The sequence below is a fragment of the Bombus impatiens genome, unplaced genomic scaffold (genome assembly GCF_000188095.3).
Source record: "Bombus impatiens unplaced genomic scaffold, BIMP_2.2 scf_0765, whole genome shotgun sequence".
Lineage (NCBI taxonomy): Eukaryota > Metazoa > Arthropoda > Insecta > Hymenoptera > Apidae > Bombus > Bombus impatiens.
The window spans coordinates 367,568-393,656 of NT_177184.1; the positions used below are offsets into that span (position 1 = coordinate 367,568).

Below are 26,089 nucleotides of genomic sequence, written 5' to 3' on the forward strand. Positions count from 1 at the left end.
AAAAATAAGATATATTTCAAATACATATTATATTTTCTATTTCATTTTAATGAATATGTCATTTTACATTTCATTTTTTCTGATCTTTATAAATTTGAAAGAATATAAAGGTATACTATTAAAAGGTAAAAGAGCTCAAGATGGTCAGTTTCCCTGGTTGATACAGTTTCAAACAGTAGCACCATGTGGTGGAGTACTTCTATCACCAGATTGGGTTTTAACCGCAGCGCAATGTGTGCAAGACAAGAGAAATGTATGATACTTTTTCTACCTAATACTAAGAAAAGGATATATATATAGTCATATCTTAATTTTATTAATACAGTCCATTACTTTATTTGCAACTGGACTAAATGGAACTGACTCTAAACAGACATTACCTGTAAAAGCTACATATATATATCCCACATATGAAGCTTATTCTGTTCTTCCTGATCGAGATCATAACATAGCTCTTTTAAAACTTACTAAGCCATTTGACATGTGCCATAATAAAATAATCCTACCTAAGGTTGTGCCTGTCAAATATGATGATGATTACAAACTATGTTTGATATTTGGATGGCAAAGTTATGTTGCACCATCTTCAAAAGTTCTAGCTAAGCCAGTTCTATATTACGAAGTAATTCTTAATTCCTGGAAAATGTGTACGTATATGATAAAAACAAATACAACTTACACAAATGTATTTTGTACAATGGTTGAGTTTAAGGATGAAATGAGAGCCTGTGCTGGTAATCCTGGTTCTCCAGTTATATGTGAGAATCAAAAACATGAGATAGCTCTAGTTGGAATTGCATCTTGGACAAATTTTTCTTTAGAATGTGGAGATCTTCCAACATATATCGATGTTGGTGCATTCAGGTATAAGTTCAAAAATAAACTTACCAACAATTTTCATAAAATTTTAAATTAGAGAAATAAAAATTTGACATATGTATTTGAAAATGAATTATAATGTATAACTTTTGCAATTAGGGCATGGATGGATGATTTAGTTTTTAATAGCAAGGACACAGAAGAATGGGAAAATAACACCAAATTAAATGAAAAACAGAGCACATTTAAAGAAAACATTAATGTACATGATAGTTTATGGAATCATTCAGATCTTTTACAATTAGGTTCACGAATAAGTTATTGGCCAGGTAATACAAAAATACATTTACATAATAAAACTGGGACAGCAATAAAGTATCAAGAGGTACCTATAGAAAGTATGAACAAATCTTATTTTTGGAATAAGTTATATCCATCTATTTCCAATAATTTTAACAATAAGAATGCATCTTCCTCCGATGGCTACTATAAAATGTCTTATCTAGATGTAGCAAAAGAACCAAGTAGTAATATCTATAAATATAAAGAAATTGGAAGTTCTCAAAAAAAGAATCAATTTGTAGGAAATTTCAATGGTGCTATGAATAAATCATTATTGTGCAACATTCAACAATTTGATAAAGTTACAGTACAACAAAATAAGGATCAAATAGAAATAGATGATTTTGAATTGTTATTACCACTTAATTTTGAAGCTGTTTCTTATTCTAATATTACTGTTGCATACTCTAAAAAATTATACCTATTTTTTCATTTTGTATTTTGGTATCTTTACATTATTATTTATACATAACATTTGGCATTTAAGTAAGCACATGTATTATATGAAATACATTTTATACAAATACAGTTTGATTTAATACACTGAATTTAAACAAATCAAATAACTTATTACTTCCTAAATAGTGGAGGAATCCATTTCTTTTTGCCACGAAGTTCTCTTAAATGTTGATACTCTTCCTTAAAATCTTCATGTTCATCTCTGTATAATCCATAACTCCTAAGATGTTTCATTAATAAATCAGATTCAACGTGCCGTGGATAATAATCAACAATTTCTGGTCGCTTATTTATTGGTCTTTCGCTAAATAATGTCACTACTTTCATCGATTTTTTATTAGTCGTTCTTGTTACTTCACCAAATATTCGATTACTTAAACGATTCATATGTTTGGCATAACTGGTACCTGTTTTTGCAAGATCCAAGTATTTATTCATTTTAAAAGACATTTGATTATTTCTTTTCAGAATGTATCCTATGTAAAGAAGAATAAATTAAGGTTATATAGGTTAGAAAGTATAATATTGTCTATTAAATTTAACTAGTTTTGAATTTTAATCATTAATATGTTACTTTAACTAAATACGTACTATTAAATACGTATATGAAGGTGTAATAAATTATTGATATTCGCTTCTACTTAGAACTTTAAGTTTCAGGCGTGAATAGCAGTACCTTCAATAAATATATAGAGTGTTAAAATATTTCGAATAGAATCAACTGCTGATTTAAAATAAACATAATTTTTTTTACAAAGATTAATAAAAAGATAAAAAATTGTTAATAATAAACTTACAAATTCCTATATAATTATCTAAAATTAATTTACAGGTGAGATTATCATAATTACATTATTACATCAACATTGTTATATTTTTATTTAAAAAAGTAAATTTTCTTCCAATAAAGAATGTTGGAATTATTAATTAATTGATAATATGATTTATCATTTATTTGTTATATATTGTTTTTTTATTATACAATTTTCGTTTGACTTTTTTGCAAATGTTAACAAAAAGTATGCATACAGAAAAATACATATATTATATGAATTTTTACTATTAATCTTTTTTATTTTTATTTCAATTTTTTTCCTTATATCTATTTATTTTATTACATTTTATTGAATATTGTAAAATATTTGATTCATTTATAGGATTTAAATTTCCTGCTCAGTAGAACACGCATATGGCGCAATATGTCAAATCGTGAAATTTGAATTTTACTGATTAAACATCGTAAACTGGTATTTAAAAGTTTTCCTTGTGATAAACGTAAGTATATTAGTATCTATCTTATTATCATTCTTTGATTAAAGAAAATAAAGATATCAGAAAATGAAGTTAATAATTAAACGAATTTGACGATACAACAACATATATATAACTGCCGTTTCTTTAACCTGTTTAATGGTCCCATAATTAGAAAAAAATTAATATCTGTTAGATTGATTTTAATTCTTGTAAATGTATGTAAATGTAATATACATACTTTATTTCGGATATAAATGGTACTGTGCCTAAAGAAATAGGGAATCTTTGGTCCACATGTAATTAAATTAATTATAATAAATATTAATTATAAATTAGTTACATATCTATTATCATTTGTTCAAGTGTAATAATGAAATAAATAGATTATTCTTTTCATTGCTTACAATGTTGAGCTACCGATACAAATTTTATGTAATAAATCTCGACCATCAGTCAATAAATCAATCCCTGTAATTCACCAATGAAATTCTCCCTTTAGTATTAATCGGTTTTCGTCTATCCGTGAAATTTAGTTAGAAGTCGACAAATGTATTCGTTTAAATCTCGAGTGATCTGCTTGTTAAAATGTAAATGCTTTAAAATATACGATATCGTAAATAATTCCTGAGAAATTCAATGAACTGAGGATTCAATTATAATAATATCAGAATTTTTAATTCATTGTTCATATTAACTTTAATTTATTGTGTATTGAAATTGTAATGTTGTATAATGATGTTGTATTGTCTGTTTTGATTAATTCATTTCAATTAACAATCAAAATTTTGCCTAAAATCAATGTGTGTATTTCTAATATCAAATTTTTACATATATATATTATTTAATATTTTACAAATCTAATTGTATATTTTTTTTTATTAGGAAACATTAAATGGAAAAAATTAAGTGAACAATATGACCCAACATTTTAATCTAGTATACCTTACAAGTAGATTTTGCCAATCTTGTTAGCAAATATAATAAGAAGCTTGCACTGTGCAACGATGATTAACAGTAGGTAGCAAATATGTTAATACTAGGACTAATTGCAATACAAATGGGAATCCATGCTGTTAATTTTTGTAATGTGTTCAAAATGAAATAATATTGTTTTTCTGATTTTATGTAGACTCATTTGAGGGTTGTTATATACCGTTCTAAGTTGTTAAATCCCTGTTGCTCATTATTAACTATTACTAACTATTATCCAATTATGTCATTATGAACAAAATCAAAGAGTACAACAAGATATTATCAATTTTCGGAAATCTTTCAAAAATGTGATCTTTCAATTTCCGTATTAAATTTTACTCATCAATTTTATAGACAAATTTTGTTTGAAGAACATGTTTTTAATATATAAATTACGCCATTTCTTTATCGTTCTTGAAGCATTGTAAAAAAGAGCCACAATAAATTCACTGATAACAACGAAAACATCATAATCCTTATGTACCATTACGTACATAACGATCTGCATATACATATAATATGTAAGCAACAGATTAGAGATCCCCAGGGTATGAACTTTCATACATTTAAAACGGGACTTCACGAAACTTACTGCTCTCTAATTGAATTAATATCATCAATAAACAATGGCAATTACACACATACTATCGTCTTACCTTTTCGTTTTATCCTTTAAAATATATATGTACTTAAAACAGAAATCAAAATTTAAATTAAATTTCCTCTAAATCTTCAATGTTACCAAAAATATAATTTCTTATCCGCTCATATTCTTTTAATACATTAAATTCTGTTTTTTTTTTTCAAAGCTTTATTTTATACCATCAAACCTACCTTAATCAGAAATTACAATATTTCCCACTATCGATATTATATCCTTATGAATATGCATATATAACAACGATATATTGTACTTTTAGAAACAATGAACATTATTTCTTTTTCACAGAAAGCTTACTTTCATCGGTACCATAGGAGGCCTGTAACGGAATCAAGATCCATCCAGGTCGGCAGGAAGGTTAACACGGTCAGTTTATTCATTACGGATTATAAGCGGATGGAACATTCGTCGAGGAATATTCTTATGACAACAATGATTGAAAATATCGGCACGTAAATTACCAGCAAATTAGATTGGCGAGTTTTGTTGAGGCTTCCGTAAGCGAATCGAGAAACCTGCCAAGAGTCAGCGCATCTCAGAACTTCTCCGACCTCCGGCAAGGTGAGTGCTACTCTCTAATATTCGACCACGACTATCGGACGGACTTCCTGTGGCACGTGACTTCTTCTCGTCACCGAAATTCTGTTTACTGGGTAAGTGCCAGTATCGAGAATACCTGTCGAAAATATCGTCAAGAGAAAACACCGATTCGATTCTGCGAGCGGACGATTTCGAAACAACGAATCTAGATACGGCGATAATAATTATTTCGCCGAATTTTCGCTCGGCATTTGTTCATATTTGCATCTATCTGTATTAATTACGTTGGTGGTGGTGTGCCAAGATATTTCAAAATCGTGTCCGAAAAATTTCCACTGCATTTTGCAGTGCTGATTTTTCAGATACCATTGGTCTTAGTTTTAGCGTAGGTTGGCTATACATACGTGCCTTGCATTTTAAGAGACATTTCTCGAGACTGAAGTGAACGTCGAGGCAAATGGTTGTAGCAGATTTTGTTCTCTCGAGCTGCGAAGTTTTTCTCCGTTGATACGTTATATTAGTCGTAGATCGCAAACGTCTGTAATTTTTACGCCTGATAAAGACTTCATTCGTTGGAAATAACATGTTTGATCACTGATCACTAATCAAATAATATGTCAGACTAGATAAAATGTGCAATATTGTATTATAAAGATGAAAATCACGATTCTGGGGAAAGTCGTAAATTGTTCGAGCGTTTTTGTTGGAGGAACATTGAATGTTTGTTTCCTGCACTTAAAATTGGATATGGTGTATACGACATATTTTAAATGGATTACTGTGTAATTTATACAGGATGTCCCACGAAAAGCAGGATGTGATTCTCCATAGAAAAGAATAAAAAGCATAAGAAGAATACAATTTTTGTATATAAAGCTTCGTTTTCAAGGAGACTGACTTGGAGATTTTGAAAACGTAACAACTATACGTGCGTTTAACTCATAAGTAATGACGTGATGAATCTTGGTTTACATTCTTTCTTTACAATCTTTTATCTTATCAACGTAAGCTAACAAAAATATTGAATAAGACAAAATGTTTCATCAATCTAAATGGTTCATCAAGTCATTATCTAGACATATACTCTACTCGATACATTTTCAAAATTGATTTTCTCGAAAACGAAACCTTAGATGTTTTTAAAAATTGTGTTTTTTATTTCTGATTTATTATCTCTGCTCGATGGTATTACCGTATTTTGGAGCATACTCTATATGTATAGTTTGGATTTGTTTAAAAAGATATAAATTCTATAGTATAAAAGATTTCTATGAAGTATTAAAGAAACACGTGCGAAATTTGTTTGTTGTATCAGACTTTTTACTGGAGAGAATCGATTTTGAAATTTTGTTTGTTACATGTCGTAATTCGTACACGTACGTACATATGCATGCATAATGCATATGTGTGGTAATATAGATTACCAAATAAGTACAATGCCAGTAGAAAACTGATTCTCCATGAAAAAATAAGTCGTAAATATGGTTACTGTTTATGTGATAGTAATTAGCAATTATATGCAGGGTGTTTCACAGTAAATAGAAAAGTAGAATGAAATGTAAACTATGATTATTATCGTAACTTAAAATATGGGAGGAAATAAATAGCAATAGAGACACTCGCACCGATATTTATAGTATAGATGTGACAAAAATCAACTAGTATGATAGGATCGCTAAAATGGAGATTATTTTTGGCGTGCGAGGAGGAGTAGCCTTGAGCAGTAGAAATCTTTATTTTTAATTATGGTAACTTTTTATAATATAAAATATAATCATCCATTCATGAATATTGTTTAATTCGATCTTTCTAATTTAGGAGTGAAAAAATATAAAGATATGTTAGGGTAACAGCTAACATTTTAGATATATGTAGTTTTAGTAACTAATAAGATACTGAAACTCGAAATATCGTAAATTCTAGAATCAATGTAGTACTTTGTTTTATTTTTGAAACTTCAAGAAGTTGTGCCAAAATGAGACAGCTGTAGCATATATGATCGCCTAAATTTCTATTAAAGGTGACATTATTGCGATTTTATTTTTGATTAATAACAGTTTGATAACTTAATTTTCTTCGCAATTAATTAAATTTCGTATATTTTGAGTTAGTTTCTCTTCCAAGTAAATTCATTTAAATATAATTAGGAAATTTTGTTATTTCCATTTGTACAATGTTATGTGAACATGCATACGATGGACTTAAATGTCTTTTAATTATTTCAAGCCTGTTTGCGAGCATGTTCTGGCTTGACATTGTGAAAGTAATTTCTTGGAAGATTTTATGACAAATAAAGTACATAGCCAGTACAGTTCGTACAATCAACAGAAACACAAATGGAATTATCCTCTAAGCGTACATTGTAGTGTTCGTACATTTGCGTCTAACATTATTTAGAATAAAACAATGAATTTATTTAATGATTTTCTTTCTCTTTTGAAAAAGAATATTACATATGCAATTCTTCCAAGTACCATGAAATAATGGTTTTTACTAAAAGTAGTTGTTACATACAGGATGCCTGAAAAGATTGGGACAAAACAGAAAGATTCATATAAACTTATATCTGAAAATGCTTTATCGAAGAGTTATAAGTGTTCAAAGATTTTCGGGAGGTTACTCTTAAGACTCGTTATACTGAATCGCAATTTGTATGCATCGAATGCATTTAGTATTCCATATCTCTACAACAGCAGGAATATTCGAAAAAGTTTACAATTATTAGTTCGACGATTGGGATTCTGTGTTTTTGCAGAAGCAGGAAATTTTGATTCTTCATTTACTGTAACTGTTAAAATAATTAATACAAATTTTTGAACGCTTATAACTCTTCAATAAAGCATTTTCGGACGTAAGTTTATATGAACTTTTTTTATCTACTTGACCTCATTAACATATAGTATGAGTTTTGTCCCGACCTTTTCGGATACTTTGTACATAGTATATAGAAAGGGAAATAGAGTATTTTAACATTTAGGATAATATAAGATTTAAGGTAACATAGACAATTTAAACTTGAAAGGGCAAATTATGAAACGTCGAAGAACGAAGCCATAGTAGTTATTTTATGTGGAATGTATCCACGAATTCGATAATTACGATACATGATACAGTAATCTTGATCGGTGTGTAAGTAGAGCAACGAATCGACTTTTTCATGAACAGACTGTTTCATTCGGTGTTTATTTTTCAAATCTGACGGTGTTATAGTTCGTATTAATATTTTTGAAGGTAAAGAAATATCGGAATTAATTTTTGCTTAAAGCAATAAATATTTTCAAGAGTATTTTCACTTTATCGTTCGAACGTTCAAATTTAATTTATTTATGGTTTTTCTCTGCCTAATGGTCATTACCGGTAGAGAAGAATAAGTGTGCAAACCGTAAAAAGAGAAGAGAGCATTAGAAATTTATTATGGGTACGCGCATTGTGCTTGTTCCATGTGTTCCTCGTTAAGATTCAAGCTTCGTTGCTTCCGTTGGAAGCGTCAAAGGGTTCTTGATTGAAAGTACTTAAAAACAGCTCATCAACGAATGGAAAAACAAGTATTGAGAAAAAAATAATTATTATTTTTTTAGGTTTTTTTAGGTATTAGTAATTGAAAGATCATCATTCGCGAAGGTTTAATATTTCAATTTTTTATTCTTCGAAATCTTATAGTTCTAATAGTTCTGAATCGAAACTATAATTCTAACTATAAGTGTCATATTAAAATATTTTATTCTACACATTTTATTCGTTTTTAGATATAATATGGCCCTGCTATTTATTGTACCACTCTTTATGGGACATTCTGTAAATACTCAGTAAAAAGTAATTATTGAATAATTTATAATTCCCCAACTGTAGTGATAGCATCCCTCTGCCTAGAGCAAGATAAAATAGGAAAAAAACCATCTTCTCTTTTATAAGCGACGTTGTACCAATTATCCAAACCTATGGCAAACCATTTGTTTACGCAGTTGCGAGAAATCCAAGATCATGTCCTTGAATCCTGCGGCATCGAAATATCAAGTGTCTTCGGTATAATGATCTATAAGCTAACGATTAGTGAAATAATGGCTAAATAACTATATAACGCTTCGATCCGTATCACGCACGGCTCGAATATCACGTGTGTACGAGGAACAGAACAAGATCCATTGTCATCTCGCGGAGGTCGCAACGAGGGAAAAGTTCGTGCACTTTTCCTCGCAGAATCGAATTTCCTGTTGCCAGTGTGTGACGTAGGTTTGGTGTTCCAATAACAGGAGTCCCCATACATAGTCGGTTCTATTGATTTTTCGTAGAGGCGCAAGCGCTATTCGGTTCTTATCTGGCAAAAGGGAGGCGCGGCTATAACCATGGATCCCAGTGTACTAGCTAACATGGACAAGGACGCATTGAAGAAGCAGATCGAGAACATGAAGTACCAAGCTGATATGGAACGGTGGCCCCTTTCGAAGAGTATTGTCGCGTAAGTCCATTAACCCCTCTTTTTCGTCCCACCTTCGTCGATTGTTTCTCCAATTTTTTCTTATTTCCGCTTCCTTTTTACGGTTCTATTGTGTCACCTTATTTAGTAGACAATGATACGACCAGGATGGTCCACGGAAAGTTTCGTGTTACGCGTCCAACAACCCCATCTGTCTCATCCTATATTCGTCAATTATTCTTGAAATTTCAGTTGCGTTTTTTCATTTTGCTTCTTGTTTCGTTTGATACACTGATTAACGCATGATGTTGTTTCCTATCTATCTTTGTTATCGTAGAAATCTATCGGTCAGTATAAGTAGCTGTCCTGTTTCACCTCATTTCTTGTTTTATCGTTGTTCGAGTAATAGGTTGAATTTTTTTGTTCAATTTTCCCGATGGACTGTTCCGTCCTTTCAACGAATTTTTTATGTATTTAATTATTCCTTGTTTACTTATTATGCCGCATTTTCTAGGCTGAATAGTTCATCTTGTATTTTCTTTATCTTTTGGGTATCATAGAAAGAATGTCCTGTGAAATGATTCATTATTTTTTGATAGGTTGCATAGATGAAGTTAAAAAGGATTCAGGATTTAGACAATATTTTTATACAAGACGCGCAGAGTAACTTCTTTGTACCATTCTGCAGGCTACAATTTAGTAAACATACCGAACTTTTTAAATAAATAATGTACTAAAAGATACAGAAACATTTTACACTGGGAAAAGTGAATCGTATGAGGATTTTCTAAAAATTGCACACAATATTAATGAAGAAGTTTTAATAGTCAAAACCACATTCCTATTTGCATTTGATATGTATTTTATGATATTGTTTGGAAGATTAGTTGTACTTCAAATGGCTCTATCATAGCCAAATTTAATAAACGTATGATACATAATGACGTGACACGATATTTAAGGAAACCGTATGTCTGAAATTATTTTTAATTTAAATTTAAGACGGATTAATCTAGAACAGCATCCAGTAAACAATGTTCCATTCAAATGACCCAAGTGATTTTGTGTTATATTTAGCATTTCTTTCGAAGTTATTTTTAGCTACGAAGGTATTCATAACACATACATACATCGTGTAATACATAAACAGTGTGATGAAGATTGTGAAGAGCAAATCATTTTTATTTTCTGACCTGTAAAATTCAGTTCAGACATTCGAAAATCTACTAATTATATACAATACAATACGTTTTACAATACATATATTCCTAGTAGCTTTGTAATTGATTCGAGATCCTCTTTCTTTCAATTCATTTTCTCGTTTGTCTTCAATATTTAAAAAAGGCGTTCATAATACAAAAGAAAAATAATGATTATTCATACTATTTAGGAAAAATTACCATAGTTATCACAAGAAATTATTAATATGGCATTGTAATCGTTTTAATCATATTTGTTAAATTTACAATTATTTTAATGTCATAGTATCTATATATCATTTATAACAAATTGTTTTAAATACTTCGAATCTTTTTATCAAGCATCTTTCACATTCTTGCACATATTCGTTTATTCGAATTCATGTTTGCTTCCATGTAAAAACTGTTTCCTTCTTAAAATTCATATGGCGTATTCCAAAGTCCTCGAAAAACTTTAGAAGCTGGACGAGACGGACAATTTTGTTGGTATTTTACTGACTTTGATAATTAATCAAAAGAACTTGAATGGTCAAGAAAACGATTATGAAGACTTTTGCAGCAGAAAACCTTGCAATAGTAAACGCAAAAGCTTGCAGTCTTTCGTATCGACATTATCATTGAAACTACCGAGAATATGAATGCTGTTGCTAATTATTTTATAATTTTTTTTCTTTGTTCGTCAACTTGCTTTTGTCAGATTACTTGGGCGTATCTGTCGAGTCGTTAGGTGTCAGGAAAATTGATTTAACGATCAACAGGTTGAAAGTTAGTAATATATATCTAATGAAAAATGGAAAGTAAATTGGATAAATAAGTTATAGTACTTTTGTGGAAAGAATATTTGTATTGTGACGAATTTATAATATTAGAATGGAAAATGTTATCTGTATAAAATTACGCTGAGATAAGAAAGGAATTTTGAATATTATTTCATGCGTTGATTTGTCATTTTCTGCGCTAATTAATCTTAGAATTCCAAATTTGCACAAAAAAGATAGGCGATTATCGACGAATACTATTTTCAATATTATTTTACATTATACTAGGATATTAGGTCAAATCAATATTAGTAATTCTGCTGTAATGAATTCAGAATCCTTCAGCTGCTATGAGTACTTGATGCTTAATCGATTCTCTTCATTTTGGAAATTCATTCTTGTAACATATTAATACTTTATAGTTTAATGTCAAACGTCTAGAATCCTTCGTTCATAGATTACATACTGCCATCTGATCCTAAGACTTTTCTTAATTAGTTACTTCTCGAACTATCGTGTTTCTTTGTCTCGACGCTGAATTGGTACTTATTAGTGCTGTTTTGCATGTATAGTTATCCATTCCAAATTATAAAGATTTATAAGTTTTCAAAACAAATGCAATTAGGTTTAGAAATAAAACGATATCATCATAAAGAGGTAATTAACAATTCCGTAATTATTTAAAAGACAAGGTATCAAATCTATGTATTTTACGATTTTCTGATGAAACACTGTTACATTGATTTTTCTTGGAAAAATAAAGTCTTCTCATTTACTCTTCTCACGATTACCGAATTCTTTGTAAATATGTAAGAAATTCTCGATTGCTTACATTTAGAAGAATCGTATATTTATTTCTTCTGTACTCGAGAACAAAAGCTGTTCATATAATTTACATTTGCTTTAAAAAAGAAATACAGTTTTTCCATTTATTTGCTTCTTCCGTGTATTGGTTTTTATTGTAACCTCTGGGTTGTTCATGATACTTGAGATATTATATTGCGATAAAGTGGCAACTCAGACGGTGGTTAAAAAAACAAATCGAACGACGTAGTATTGATCGAGTCATGTTGAACCGACTCGAACGAAACAATCGTCGCGGTGTCGTATAAAAATCGTTCGGACAAAGTGATCATAGAAGCAGTTTCCTAGACGAATCGAGAAACGCGACACGTATAGATAGTGTAGATGACGACGTAATCGGTGTGGCGTGGCGCGGTGTGCCGCAACATGCTGCTAGTAATCGACAGTCAAGGTTAAATTACACCGACGTTCCCATATTACACGTTGGGACAGGATCTCCTTGGACGTGGAGTATCTGTTAATCGCATATTCGTGGACTGATCACTTTTAGACGCTCGCAATGTGCATACTTACATACCAGCTGGTTCGTACAAACGAATTAATTGTATCAAAGTTGTAGGAGTTTTATATGTTAATTATCTTCCCTAATGTGATAGAAAGGCGTAATTTTCGGATAGTCCCACGTCATGAACGAAGATGTAAGAAGATGTGAAAACCATAGGAGAAAATGTGATATGTAGATCCATCTTTGTTGATCTTCTGATTCTTATATTATGTTAGTTGAAGGAGACTACCTCGGATTGGAAAAATTTTATTAAAGAGAGAGGACGTTTTACGTGTACGTTACAACTGAATGGATACATACTGCACTGTATTATAAATTCATTCTGCTTTTATATTTACTACTAGCAGATATTTATGCAAATTTACATCTTTATGGGCACAGTTACGAAGAACGGAGCTTAAGCGCAGCGTGTTCTATACAATATCCGTATTATGTGTATTCCGTGTACCATTGCATCCTCAAATTTCCCATAAATATATCAAAATCCGTAGTCTACCACCTATTGCACAATACCCACAACCTTGCGTTATATCTTTGCCTTGCCAGTGGCAGCGGCTAGTAGAAAATATTCTTTATTTCTTTATACGTTTAAAATTTGCCAATGATTCCTTTTAATGACGATAAATTTTTACCTAAACGACTGCTGACGTGTAACTTCTACGATGTATGTAACATTAACGATCGTACAGTCGGTAAAGGATCTAAAAAACCATATTACATCACCAATCGGATATGTTACACTCTAGTACAATAACATAGACAGCTATTTTAATTAAAAAGGTCTCAGGCAAATCGACAAATAATAAGTAAATAAGGATAATCTTGCTTATATATCGATCTTGGTTCGTTCGAGTGGACACACACAATTAATCGAATATTCCTCTGAGGTCTAGAGGCTGTAATGGCGACGCGCACCTAATGAGACACACGTTCAGTGTTCGATAACATATGGGAAGTTGCACAGCGTTGCGGAACGAACGCGGAACCGCATTCGAGCAACGACGTTGCTCGTTGCGGTTTTCGAGGGGAATCGTACGCGAAAGCAAAAAGTTTCCGCGGTCTGCTACTCGGAGAGTGCCCGAGTGAAAGGTACCTCCCATTTTTTTCTTCCTCTCTTACCGATCGAGCTAATCTCTCGCTCACCGTCTTGCACTTAACGCCGGGCATTCTCCTCTTTCAAACGTGGTGCGCTTTTTCCCTTCGCGCGCTTTGAAATTCCTTGGAAGGAACAGTATTTTCCGTGCCAACTACATACAACGTATATTGTATACAGCGACTCATAAAACTATTCGAACGCTTACCATAGCAAATTTTTACGTACACACGGTATATACAAAGAGTCTTTACACGTATCCTTAGTTTCTAATGAAATGATTTTTCATGAGGTCCTGCGAAATTTTTATAGAAATTTAATATACTTGAAGCTAATTAATCAGTATATAATTCCTATAATAAACACAGTGGCGTGCTAGTACTTTTTGCAGCCACTGTATTATGTGTATTACATAAAACGTCTTCACAAGTTTCATTTATATCGTAGCGAGTTACGACTGTGAATGATTTTATTCGTGAAATTTGGAACGAATCTGAGAATTGCTGTAGAAATTACAGGGTACTTACTATTAACATGTATTTAGTAAAAAGTTAATGTACAATATAGAAAGCTGACTGTGTTCGTAAAACTTTTCTATGCCAAACATTCCGGATACTTTCGCGAAGCATTATACTTGTGAAACTTTGCTCTTGTGGTACATAGGAAAAGTTGGTTTTGTATCGTGTATTAGCCTTATCTAGTAGGGATACTTATATTGTATATCATAGTCGCTATTAGAATTTCATACAGTGACTTACTATAGGCAATGTAGTCGACTATAAACGCTAATGGCCTGGATTTAACACCTACCACTTTTATCGATATAATGAAGCTCTGATTGATTCAGAAGATAATAGACTTCAAAAAGAAATTAATACTCTAATTGTTTCGAATTCTAATTTGCTATTTGCTATTGTAAGATGCATTGTAAACAAGCATTTATTCTTCCTTTTTGGCTGAGAGATACCGAACCAAAAACAGTCGCAGTACAGTAAAATAAGAAACTCTGAGTATCATATATTGTACAGGTATTTATACGGTGGTGAGCATCCCACTTTATGGAGGTTGGTACAAGGGGAAGCTAGAACCTTATGGTAAGAGCAAGATGTGAAAATATGGAAGAAGGAAATAGGTATTGGAGAAAGGAGCAGGACACACTGTGTAGGATATACCGAAGGAATATATATAACGATAAAATGCTTAGTAGAGAACTATACAGGTGTGCAAACAGTAAATTTAAACGTGGAAAAAGTTCTGTACGATAGAAGGGAGTAACGCGTGGTGGAATGGTGGAAAGGAGCAGCATTGTAGGAATGAGGAAGGAAAAGGACGAGGGCGGGAGAAAAGAAAAGCAGATGCAATGAAGTAGAGGATAAATGGAGGGATTAGGATAGTTCTAAAGCGAATAGCAGAGGCTAGAGTAAGGAGTAAGCGTTCGAAATAGAGTCATCTGAATAGAGTTAGGTGGATAAATGTTATGAATGGAGTTATGGAAGGATGAGAAAGACGAGTGAATAATTGTACGGGTATGTGTGTTGAGTAGAAGACTATGTAAACCAAGTTCACATTTCCTAGGCTATGAGGCTGAAAATTAAATAAATTATTAATGCTAGTCCATTTTCGAAAAATATTATAAAAACTACTTAAAGAATGTGAAAAGGAACGTATTTGAATTTTTTTCATAAAAGGTATAAAATAAAGAAATAGAATGAAAAAGTTACTCTTTAACTAGGTAGATTTTATACGAATAACGTTCGACGTTCTTTTAAGGAAACGTGAATGAATGTATTACTCAACCTAACAGTTTAATAGAACAGAATACGTAAATGTAATATAGAAAGTATCTAATAAATATGAAATATCTATATGAGTCAGTATTGACCCAGTCTTTGCTGCCTGGGAGTTAAACGAGCTTTTACATAGAATTTAATGTCTCCAAACTTGATACATTGAAGTTGATAATATAGTTTATATTATAGGGTTTGGATGCATGTGGAAGTCTAGAAACTATGTTGTGAAAGTTGTAGAAATTATTTTCTATCATAATGAACGGGGGTCCTTTAAGCGTAATAGAATGATGTGCTTGGTAAGATATTTAGATCTTAATAAATAGAAAATAATAATAATTCATTCATCTCATTCACCTATCTTAGGAAGCAATTGACAAAGTTTAATAATAATTTGACAATTTTTAAATAATCTTGAATAATACGATTATAAGATTTTAACATAAAACAGTTTTCTAAAATAAGCATTGAAAAGTTACTTGTGTAAGTAGTAACAGGTCATTAACCTACATTCGTTTCTAATAAAGAGCGATAAGTGAAAGCTTATAATTTTCTCGCATTTTCCGCTAAGCTGCGGGTTAACTGGAACAGGAGATTCTTATTATTATAACTATTACTGATTTACTGATACTACCGACTAATACAACCGATTCATTAACAGCTTTGCTTGAATGTTCTAACATACACAGCATACCGCATATAATACTAAAAATAATAATAAGCATACCACAGAGTTAAGTAAATTAAAGTAGAAACTACTATGTGTACAAAAATTATTTACTACCGTTAATTAATTATATTATTGACCATTGCTGTGTTTTAGAACACGTACGATACTTTTGGATATTTTTTTAAAAGAATGATACCTAGTTTTAAGATTAATTTTTTCATGATTCAGAATAAATCCTTTACAATGTCCTGCCTATTCAACTAAAATAATTCCATTACCATTACATAATCCCTACTGTATCTCGATACCAGATACATAATTCAAATCTTTCCCCCTGTAGCTCATCAACTTGAAAAAATCGTGCTGGAATTATAGTTGCGATTGCATCTAGACATAGGACGACCTGCTTTATTCAACGACATAGCTGAAGAATTCGTGCCGTATCCTTTCAACTTATTCTTTGCGATCAGATAGATTCAAGATAACGTTGGATATCTGGAGATCAGTGCAAACAACAGAGCGCAATAGAAAGTGCTATAAATTCATTTTAATCAAGAAATCTGAAACTATTGCAAAAGGCATTATCAGAAAGTTAAGAAAAATTTTTAAGATATCGTTGCGATCGATAAATTCTCAATAAAGACAAATTTCAAAAATAATTTGCAATAAATAATTTCTAAACCAATAATTGTAACACCCCTATAAGAATAAGTTTACATTGTTCTACACTACAATTTCTAGATACCCACCTACTACGATACTTTTTAACTTTTTGCAAAGCCTTAATGTTTCTCTGATTCTTTTTATTTTAAGGCGAATTGATTAGGCCGACGTCATAAAGCATAGTTGCACGAATTGAATTAGATTTTATCGAAGTTGCTTTATCTACAGGTATTTAGCGAGAAAATCGGAAAAATTGGTCGATCGCGATTGAGCAGTCGCGAACCTTCGGAACACAGAATTCTCCTTGAACGCAAAATCGGCCAGACTGGCCGCGAGTCCCTTTCACCGAGCCTTCTCGGCGAAACGACCAACTATTCGTACCTCGCTGCACTTTTCCTTGCATCGCTTGCAACCTTGTTACGTTTACAACGATCCTGTATCTCGTCAACGTGTTCTCCTCAGGCACCTGGAAATTTACTTGGATTTTGTTCTTTCCTGAAAATATCATATTTTAAATACTTATTAGATCAAATATATTTCGAACGAGATATTCGAATTAATGTTTTATATAATCTGTTGATTGAAATTTCTTTTAAAATTGAAATTACAAAACTAGTCATTTTTCAGGATATAATTCGTAACGAAATTGATCAAAATTGATATACAGTCAATAGGTAGAGTCGTAACCAATATGCATTGATAATGTAACTGTTGCATAATGATAATGTAAGAATTATGTAATGGTGATATGGGAATAAGATTGATCACTGAACGTGTACGTAATCAACAAGTAATTGGTCGTTAAATCGACAATCATAAACATGTTAGAAATATCATCATTAAATGCATAATATATCGTAACACCTTTTAGTATAAACAATTGTCTGCAGCTTTTCCCAATCGATTCTTTTTAATTTCTTACTTCTTCGCAAGAATTTCTGTATTGAACTGTGTTGTAGCTTAGTTCAACATAATTTGCCTTTTTATTCGAAACCATTCCATCAGAGGTTGCAAATCGTTGATATTTCTTCATTATTTCGCGCTCTTTCGTTTTTAGTCTTGTATATTCAATTATTAATAAATATTTCGTTTTTTTCGATTCCTAGAACCATTCAACGTTCTCGTAAGAGATTCCACCTTCAGCGATAGTCGAAAATATAAGCGAACGAACACAACTGAATCAAAAGAAAACTTGATCTAGTAGACGATCTGCTTGCTTCCAGGATGAGGGAGTATGTGGAAGAGAACGAGAAGACTGACCCACTGATACACGCGCCCGACAAGAAGAACAATCCCTGGGCCGAGAGAGGCAAATGCATAATCATGTAATCAGGACGTAGAACCGCAGGGGAGAAGGAGAAGGAGAAGAGGCGAGGAAGCATCTGAGCGAATACCATCCGAAGCGAGCAGGAGAAGCGGAAAACGTTTTAGCCGCGTTTCAAGTTAAACCAGCGAAACGAATAATAAAACCAAAAGAACGAAGCAGACAAACTAAAATAAAAAAAAAAAAAACAGAAAGACGAGGAATACATACACGTAAAAGAAGAAAAACGTAAAAAAAAAAGACAGAAAGTAAGAAGAGGAAGGAGTTAAAGAAAGGATAAGAAAGACGTATGACGAATGGGAAGGAATTACGATGAGCAAAAGAAGAAGGACAAGAGGAGAAAGAGAAATTAGGCGTTGGCGGAGCGATTTGGATGAAATCCTGGAAGAGGAAGGTGCCAGGAAAGCAGCAAAGTCTCGGAAGGAGGAGCACGACTGGCGCGAAGCGAAATCAAAGTAGCCGGAGCAAATTATTCAACAATCTAATTCCTCGCGGTTACCTGTTCGCGGTAACTTTCCCGTTTGGCATGCAAACGAACGAGTGGCACGTTTCAGCCCGGCTTTCTTTGTCTCTCTAATCTCCGCGGCTCTCGAATTGACTACTCGAGCTATTCTGAGGACGTGGTCCTTGATCTGGCTAAGTTTCGATCGATTCGCACGACGGCGAACCGAGACGCGAAAAGTATCGTGTATCGATATTAATTGGTTAAACTTTCACCTCGTGCGTCTATCGCTCTCTATTTCTCTCTCTCTCTCTCTCTCTCTCACTCTCTTCAGCCTCTTCATCCTTCGTTTCCTTCTTTTCGAAGGGCCGCTCCCTTTCTCTCGGAATAAATGGATTCCCTCTGAGTGAGCTCGATCTAATCTATCCGAGGATTTTAGAAAAGCAAGGCTACGAACGAAATGGTACGGACACGGTGAAAATTTAATCGATCTAAGAGGACTAGACGAGAGAGCGGGCGAAACGGCGCGAAACGAACGGATCTTCTGAAACGGGCTCCGCTACGAGTACGCGCTTCCGCTTCGTCGTCGTTTCGAGTTCCGAGTTTTGGATGAGTTCTGAATAATATCGGTTCCAATTCGACTCAATTCGTTTCGATTCGATCCAATCCGTTTCGACTCGGACATGTGTTACGCGTCGTAATACACATCATGTGCAATTCGAATCTAGTACCACGGAAAACTCTTTTGAATCGTTCATTATATCGTGTAAGGATTATTTATCTTAAGTACACAATGTAATCTAACGTCATTATATGTACACACGTTATACCATATGTCGTACGATTAATACGCTATGCATATTTCTGCGAATTTCTTACGAAAATATAATATATTCACATCGTTTAATGGAGATTATTGTATGCTGTTTCGTCCTGTTCCTTTACATCGGGCATTAGTTTCTGTCGCGTGCTTTCGTAATCTAGCGTTTCTTCAGAATTTATAGAAACGTTTTTATTTTGCAAAAGAACGGTAGTGTTTTCTACCTTTTAATTAAGTTAGTTAATTCGACGTTTCCGAATTGGTCATCGTAAAGTTTAATCGTATTCGTTGGTTATTTGATTAAACTCGTGTTTATTTTAATCACTGTGGTAGATACGTCGTTGCTTCAAATAAGTATAGCGTTAGGTAAATGCAAGGTGTTTCATTGTTCGTGAATATCTTGAATATTTTTGACATTTATGAAGATGTGAAAAGTCTCTGAAGCAAAATTATACGACTCGAAGTAATAAGATGTCTGCTCATTTAAAAATTTTTATAAAATGATAATTTTGATATTATTATACGTGTTTCATCATCTAACCCGCGCGATTTCATTGTTAAACATTTTTCCATATTTTTAGCAGATATTCAAGAATTTATGGCGAATGAAATATCTTGCGTATTTAAACAAATAATTTCACAGACTTTTATTCCTAATACATATTTCATTAACATCGTATGTACATTAATCTAACAATCATTTTTATATGATGTTCTATTTTAATTAATCTCGATCGTCACTAATTTTAGAAAACAAGAGAAAACAACAGCGATAAGCTTAAAAAGTTGGAAACTTCTCCACCAATAAATTAGACCAACACCGATATTTATAAATACATCAGACAAGATTGCGGATATACTCCGTAATTTCTAAATTCAATTCCCTAAGAAAAATGAAGTATATCATTGAATAACTCTTTCTTCGAACGATCCATTGCTTTTTCCTCCAATTTAATTGTACCACGAATGACAATTTTGCATAGCTAAGACTGCCAAAATGTATGCTTAACAACAAAACACACGGATAATTATAAAGTCTATACCCTAAAACAGATCATAAGAAAGAAAACTTAAAAATAACACGTTTCACGGTGCAGTGTACAGTATTAATTCGTACCAATTTCCTTTGTAATTTGTAAACGGAATTTATAATGTTATTAAAGCAATTTTCATTGCAGGGACCATCCTGTATGTACCACAGACAGATAAAACAAAAATAAAGTATCGTAAACGCCTAACTCGAATTCTCTCGAGGGTTGTTCAAAACCACAAGAAACTGCCGAAGAATACACCGTGGAGATGCGATTCTGCTGAACGGCCATTGACGTGGCCCGTGATTCTTCGCCCACGATATTCTGTATCGATTCTGGCGTTCATTGTTCAACAACCGTTTCCACTGTCGATTACCAAGCAAACCTCTTAAGCTCGCTCGCGCAGGAAAACTTATCTTCAGCCCTGAAACGTCTGGCGAACGAGGCCGAGATTCCTTTTGGAGGAGGTGTTGCATTTCAGAAATGTGTTTACAACAATGTAGCTACGTATTTGTAAAAATGATGGATGAGAAGAAGAGAACGAAGAAAAAAAAAAAAGCAGAAAACGAGAAAGGAGATTGTATTTTCGTTGGGGTACAATGTCGAATTATATCGTTGTGTCATCGAATAAAACGCGTGTGAAGGATGAAAAGAGGAACATAATGAAAAATTACTTTCACTTTTTACTACATGCAAGAAGCCTTATGGATAGCTGCTTGGCTTTCCAACAATTAATAATTATCGAGGATATGCTTTGGTCACGGTATTTTATTTCGATATCGTCTTCCATGAAACGTTCTAAACGATGTGGGCGATTAATAAAACCGATGGTGATTTCTTCCTAGAGAATGCACGATAATTATTTCTCTACGTGTTTGTACTTGTAGGAGACGTTAAGAAAAAATCACGTGGCCCATCCGTTTGCACGAGGAAAGAAAGATTTATTGTTAGCAAATGTGTTCGAAGGTTAATATCTATTGAAATATAAGTGATAACGAATATAAAATATTTTATGATTCGTTTGTTATCGGTGTACGTACTTTTTTAATTGGTACCATAGTTTCTTATCTTGGAATATGAAGAAGGAACATTGTGATACGTAATTTAAGCCTGAAAATATTTCTTCGTTAATTTTTATTAATGAACTGCTAATAGATAATTGAGGAAGAAGATATTTGTTTTGAATGTTGAATCATTAATCACTTAATAGCATCAAAGTGTATTAAATCGCTATATTAATATGTTGAATTATTAGAAAATTGTAAAAGATGATAAAAGTATATCGGATATTCCAGTTTGTAGGTGTATTTGTTGAGACATAATTTAAAATCATTCAAATTCTTCGAAATAAGTCAAATTGTTCGTTTTTCATCATATTATATGTAGGATTCATAAGAAAAAATAAATGTAATGAAAATATACATTTTTATTCATAAAATTAAAGAATTATTCATGAAATTTCATTAAAATCTCTACAAATGAGAAACGAATTTCAGATCTAATACTCTATCTATCTTTCATATGAATGAAACACATACGCATACAATACTTCTTGGTTTTAATGGTTTAAATAATTAAAACAAAAGATTATCTTATCTCCAAACTTTAATTAACGCTTTTTGAGACGTTTCTAGTATGTGATCTATTACCAAATATTTATCAAACTTATGCACCTGGCTGAGGATTAAACATCCAGAAATTCTGTGTAATTAACTCATGGGACCGGTTATTTTACCGCTATGCTTAGAATATTTTGCCTTAATTAGTGATAGTCCATCTAGTTTATATGCAACGATGTTCCATCTTTATAGTAAATTTGGTCGTATTTAAAAGAAATTTCTCGTGAAAGGTTAATGTGGTAGGAAAGTCCAATTAAACAGCCTCCATTTCTAGATTTGAATCTCCTTAATTGTATGTATATGTCATGAATCTTGTGTAGGTTCCTTATTAACTAGTATTTTTCAAGAGTTATGACAAAGTCCGGGTATCAGGACAAAGTTATAATTATAAATTATTACAAAAAGATTACTTACAATGCTTTCTAACAAAAAGGAGCATGTAATGACTTCCTTGCAAGAAAAGAAAATGAATAACTAAATATGCATATCTTCATTATCATAATACAGTATAATATTTAAAATAATGCATTCATTTATCGAAGGGAAACTTTATAGATATGCTCGGAAGTTTTGAGTGGCAGCATTTTCAAAAATGAAATTAATTTTTTATTGTCTGATAAATAACATAGGACAATGGCGATAAAATTTCGTTTTACTCAGTCAGTTTCTATAGAATTGTACCAAGCAAGCTTATCGCATACCTTATTGTATCATTGATTAACATCGATGATCGATACTATTTCCTCCGCAGTGCCATTTTGCAACGCGTGTTAGAATATTTTCATGGCAATCAACTGTTAAGCATAAATTCAAGAGCCTGACTTTCAATATTTTCTCATTATGCACATTGCGATATAAGGATGTTATTTGATATTATTATGAAACATTTAAACGATCGTCATTCGGATAAAACATATCTCGAATATTACAGATATATTATTTTGTAAAGCTTCTACAGTAACAAACAACATTTCTATTGTAGAGCAGATATTGAAATCACAATTTTTTAACGTTTTCAGTTAACTTACGTATAAATATTAAACTTAATTATAAGAAGAAACACTAGAAAAGTCTACTTTTACGTTGCAATTAAGTTTTGGAAATTAATTTACCTATGAAATGACGAACTTACATCAATGTTATAATAATTCAAATATTCGTATTTATTGTTATTTTCTACTATATAGATAGATATAAATGTCTAATATGTATATCGATGAAGTAACGGTATGGAAGCCTTCAGACGCCCGGTTAATTAAAGGTACTCTTTCATTTACGCGACAGGTAAAAATGACATCTAGGATGAACAATCACCTTCTCGTTGCAGCCGTTCCTTTTCGTGGAGGACACGGTGCATTATGTTTTCTTTTGATTAAGGATATTCCCATATAAGCTTTCAACGTGTTTCAGCGAATGAGGCGACAAAAGAATTTGAAGAAAAAGGCGAGGACAGTGGAAATTCGTCCTAAATACGAGACCCCTTTTCAAAACAGTCAATTGAATAGTGAGAATGACAGCGGGTAACAATTTCTTTCGCGTTTTGTACGCTAGCTGTTTCTTCTTACAATAATGAGAATATTTGACAGAAACGACGTATGTGCATGTGCCTGCGTCGCGTGTGCATATGTAGCGTATCCTTTCCAAGATTTAACATAAAGATAATGTGGGACCGAGTGAAATTCTGTTGTAACTGTCGCTATTTCTTGATCGCCTGTTTGCTGATTTTATACGAATGCGCTCTGTAAAAGTTTGCGCTCTGCGCGTTCCTGCATTCGGTATGCTGCAAGTATATATTTCTTGGTTGCAACAACGCGTCTTTTCAGATTACGGAGTATTGCATCACGAAGGAATGTTGAATTAAAAAGTAATGTTTAACGCGAAGCTTGACAACGAGTTGATCGAGATTGAGTTAAATCGCGCCTTTCTTTCTAAATCTGATGAAAACTAAAGTTCGTTTTTGTACGATTCTATTCTTAACATGTGTCGTATCTCTCCCCTTAATTGCAATTAAGTAGTTTGGTAGAGGTGAAAATTATGGGATGATAACGATTAATAGAAATCTTTAGATGGTTTCCCAAATTTATTTTATCCATGTCCTAGAAAGTTCGAAATTATACGAATCTTCCGTCTATATTTCTACAACCAAGAAAACTGGTTCGCAAATCCTACGACCCATTTCTTACTACGGTTTTTATCAACTGAAGCATTTTCTGATTACAAAGATTAAAAGCCACATAATTATAGTTTACTGATACAATAGTCGGAGAGATATTGTTAACCAAAGTTATAAAAACTGTATAGTTCATTTATCAATCTATTTTTGGAATCATTAATCGTACGAATATTTATTCGAAAAAAATGTTGATTTTACTCGAGATTTATAGTAATGAAGATATGTGACGTACAGTGTCATAATATTTCATTCAAGCACGATACCATGCAAAATTATACATATATAATCGTGTGACGATATAATTTATGTCGTAAATCAAACCATATGCAAGAGAAGTTTTGACAGAGGTGAAAATCATGGGATGGTAAAAGTTAATAGAGATCTTTAGGTGGTTTCCTAAACTTTATCCATGTCCTAGAAAGTTCAAAGTTATAGGAGTCATTCGTATATATTTCCACAATCAAGAAAACCGGTTCGCAAATTCTACGGTCCACTTCTTACTGGAAGCAAGAATCTGATTTGCGCAGTTGAATCTGATTTACGAATAGTTTCATGATAGATCAATCGCTATATTAGAAATAGAGACATTCCTATCCTTCGGAGACCTAATCGTTTTCATTTGTAAATGAAGAAAGTGAAAGCATTCGAGTGAACATTCAATTGATCGAAATGATTTGTTTCAAAGTATAATAAGCAAACGAACAGGTGGAGCCTTTTCTTATCTTTTTGACAACAATTTTTTTCGAATTTCGTCACTTGAGAAGAGAAAATTCGATACTCCAATTGTTTGAAACTGCAACAAAGAAACAAAGTCGTTTAGAAGTTTTATGCAGATAGTTATTAAATAAAAGTCATCAAAATTATTAATTAATAAAATACGAAATTATTAAACTTCGTTTCATAATATATCGTACAATTGCATCACGTAACTTCGAATTTTCTTATGACGAGTGAGGAGGAAACGATTCTAAAATCGAATTAGGCAAACTTCCAAGTAAATTATTATATGAACGACAGCCACTCGTTTTCATGCCCGAAAAGGAAGTCGGAAAAGGAAAGGACTTTGAACGGATAAGTTACGTTTGTGGTGTTCGATCGAATAGCGTAGGGAAGGTTCACGTAGCATAGGTTGGGAAACGCTGTTCTAGTCGGCCGATGTGGATCGCTGGATCGCCGTTTCACTCTCGCGTTCCCATTTACCGAGCAACCGATTGAGCCCTGTTGTCAGCGTCAATGCGTTGCCAATATAAACGAGAATTACCTGTCAATCCAACACTGATCTATATCCAATACCAACCGAATAATTATTATGATAAACACTGATACGTATGACGCTTAAACGGTAGATATTTTCCCAATCTATCGCAAAAATAACAGTTGTTAGAATCTGATAAACCACAATTAGTCGCAAGTTAAGTCATTCATGGAATCTTAACCCTTTGAAGTTGGATATCGCGGTATTCAAAATTTGTTTTCACACTGTAAATATCTATCATTTCGAGTAGTCGGTACCACGAGAAAAATCTGCCAATCACAAAGGGTTAAACATTTCCTTTCAATATCTAATCTAAACCGTTCCGTACATTATACTGTGTATGTTTATAGGTATATACATGTGTGTAGATATATATGTATATACTTAGAGCACGCATAGTCACTTACTGTACACAAAATGAAAGG

General features: G+C 32.4%; 3 protein-coding genes and 1 long non-coding RNA gene across 6 annotated transcripts; 2 read left to right on the forward strand and 2 right to left on the reverse strand.

Annotated features, from left to right (window-relative positions):
* Positions 1 to 251: 251 nt before the first annotated feature.
* LOC100750051 lies at positions 252 to 1,633 on the forward strand. Its single transcript, XM_012390395.3, has 2 exons — positions 252 to 864; positions 979 to 1,633. Exons 1-2 carry the CDS (start codon positions 482 to 484, stop codon positions 1,631 to 1,633), a joined length of 1,038 nt encoding a protein of 345 aa, XP_012245818.1. The 5' UTR covers positions 252 to 481.
* LOC100750168 (28S ribosomal protein S33, mitochondrial) lies at positions 1,061 to 5,054 on the reverse strand. Of its 2 annotated transcripts, XM_033323049.1 has the most exons (3): positions 4,969 to 5,054; positions 2,212 to 2,296; positions 1,061 to 2,096 (listed from the first exon to the last, which is right to left on the reverse strand). In XM_033323049.1, exon 3 carries the CDS (start codon positions 2,068 to 2,070, stop codon positions 1,732 to 1,734), a length of 339 nt encoding a protein of 112 aa, XP_033178940.1. In that variant the 5' UTR covers positions 2,071 to 2,096; positions 2,212 to 2,296; positions 4,969 to 5,054; the 3' UTR covers positions 1,061 to 1,731. The 2 variants fall into 2 exon arrangements, with proteins under 2 accessions (XP_033178940.1, XP_003492628.1); XM_003492580.4 differs by lacking the exon at positions 4,969 to 5,054 and having other exon boundaries at positions 2,212 to 2,356.
* Positions 5,028 to 20,474, forward strand: LOC100740067 (guanine nucleotide-binding protein subunit gamma-e). Its single transcript, XM_003492581.4, has 3 exons — positions 5,028 to 5,160; positions 9,337 to 9,503; positions 18,224 to 20,474. The coding sequence occupies exons 2-3, from the start codon at positions 9,391 to 9,393 to the stop codon at positions 18,327 to 18,329; spliced, it is 219 nt and encodes a 72-aa protein (XP_003492629.1). The 5' UTR covers positions 5,028 to 5,160; positions 9,337 to 9,390; the 3' UTR covers positions 18,330 to 20,474.
* On the reverse strand, positions 8,092 to 9,346 carry LOC112213562. 2 transcript variants are annotated; one of them, XR_004462469.1, is made up of 3 exons: positions 9,148 to 9,346; positions 8,995 to 9,080; positions 8,092 to 8,913 (listed from the first exon to the last, which is right to left on the reverse strand). It is a non-coding gene; the product is annotated as an uncharacterized LOC112213562 (long non-coding RNA). The 2 variants fall into 2 exon arrangements; XR_004462470.1 differs by having other exon boundaries at positions 8,984 to 9,080.
* Positions 20,475 to 26,089: the final 5,615 nt, after the last annotated feature.

Coding starts and splice junctions, on each gene's coding strand:
- LOC100750051 (XM_012390395.3), top strand. CDS start 482: ATGTGCCATAATAAAATAATCCTACCTAAGGTTGTGCCTGTCAAATAT. Junction 865..978: donor ATCGATGTTGGTGCATTCAG/GTATAAGTTCAA, acceptor TTTTGCAATTAG/GGCATGGATGGATGATTTAG.
- LOC100750168 (XM_033323049.1), bottom strand. CDS start 2,070: ATGTCTTTTAAAATGAATAAATACTTGGATCTTGCAAAAACAGGTACC.
- LOC100740067 (XM_003492581.4), top strand. CDS start 9,391: ATGGATCCCAGTGTACTAGCTAACATGGACAAGGACGCATTGAAGAAG. Junction 9,504..18,223: donor CTTTCGAAGAGTATTGTCGC/GTAAGTCCATTA, acceptor GCTTGCTTCCAG/GATGAGGGAGTATGTGGAAG.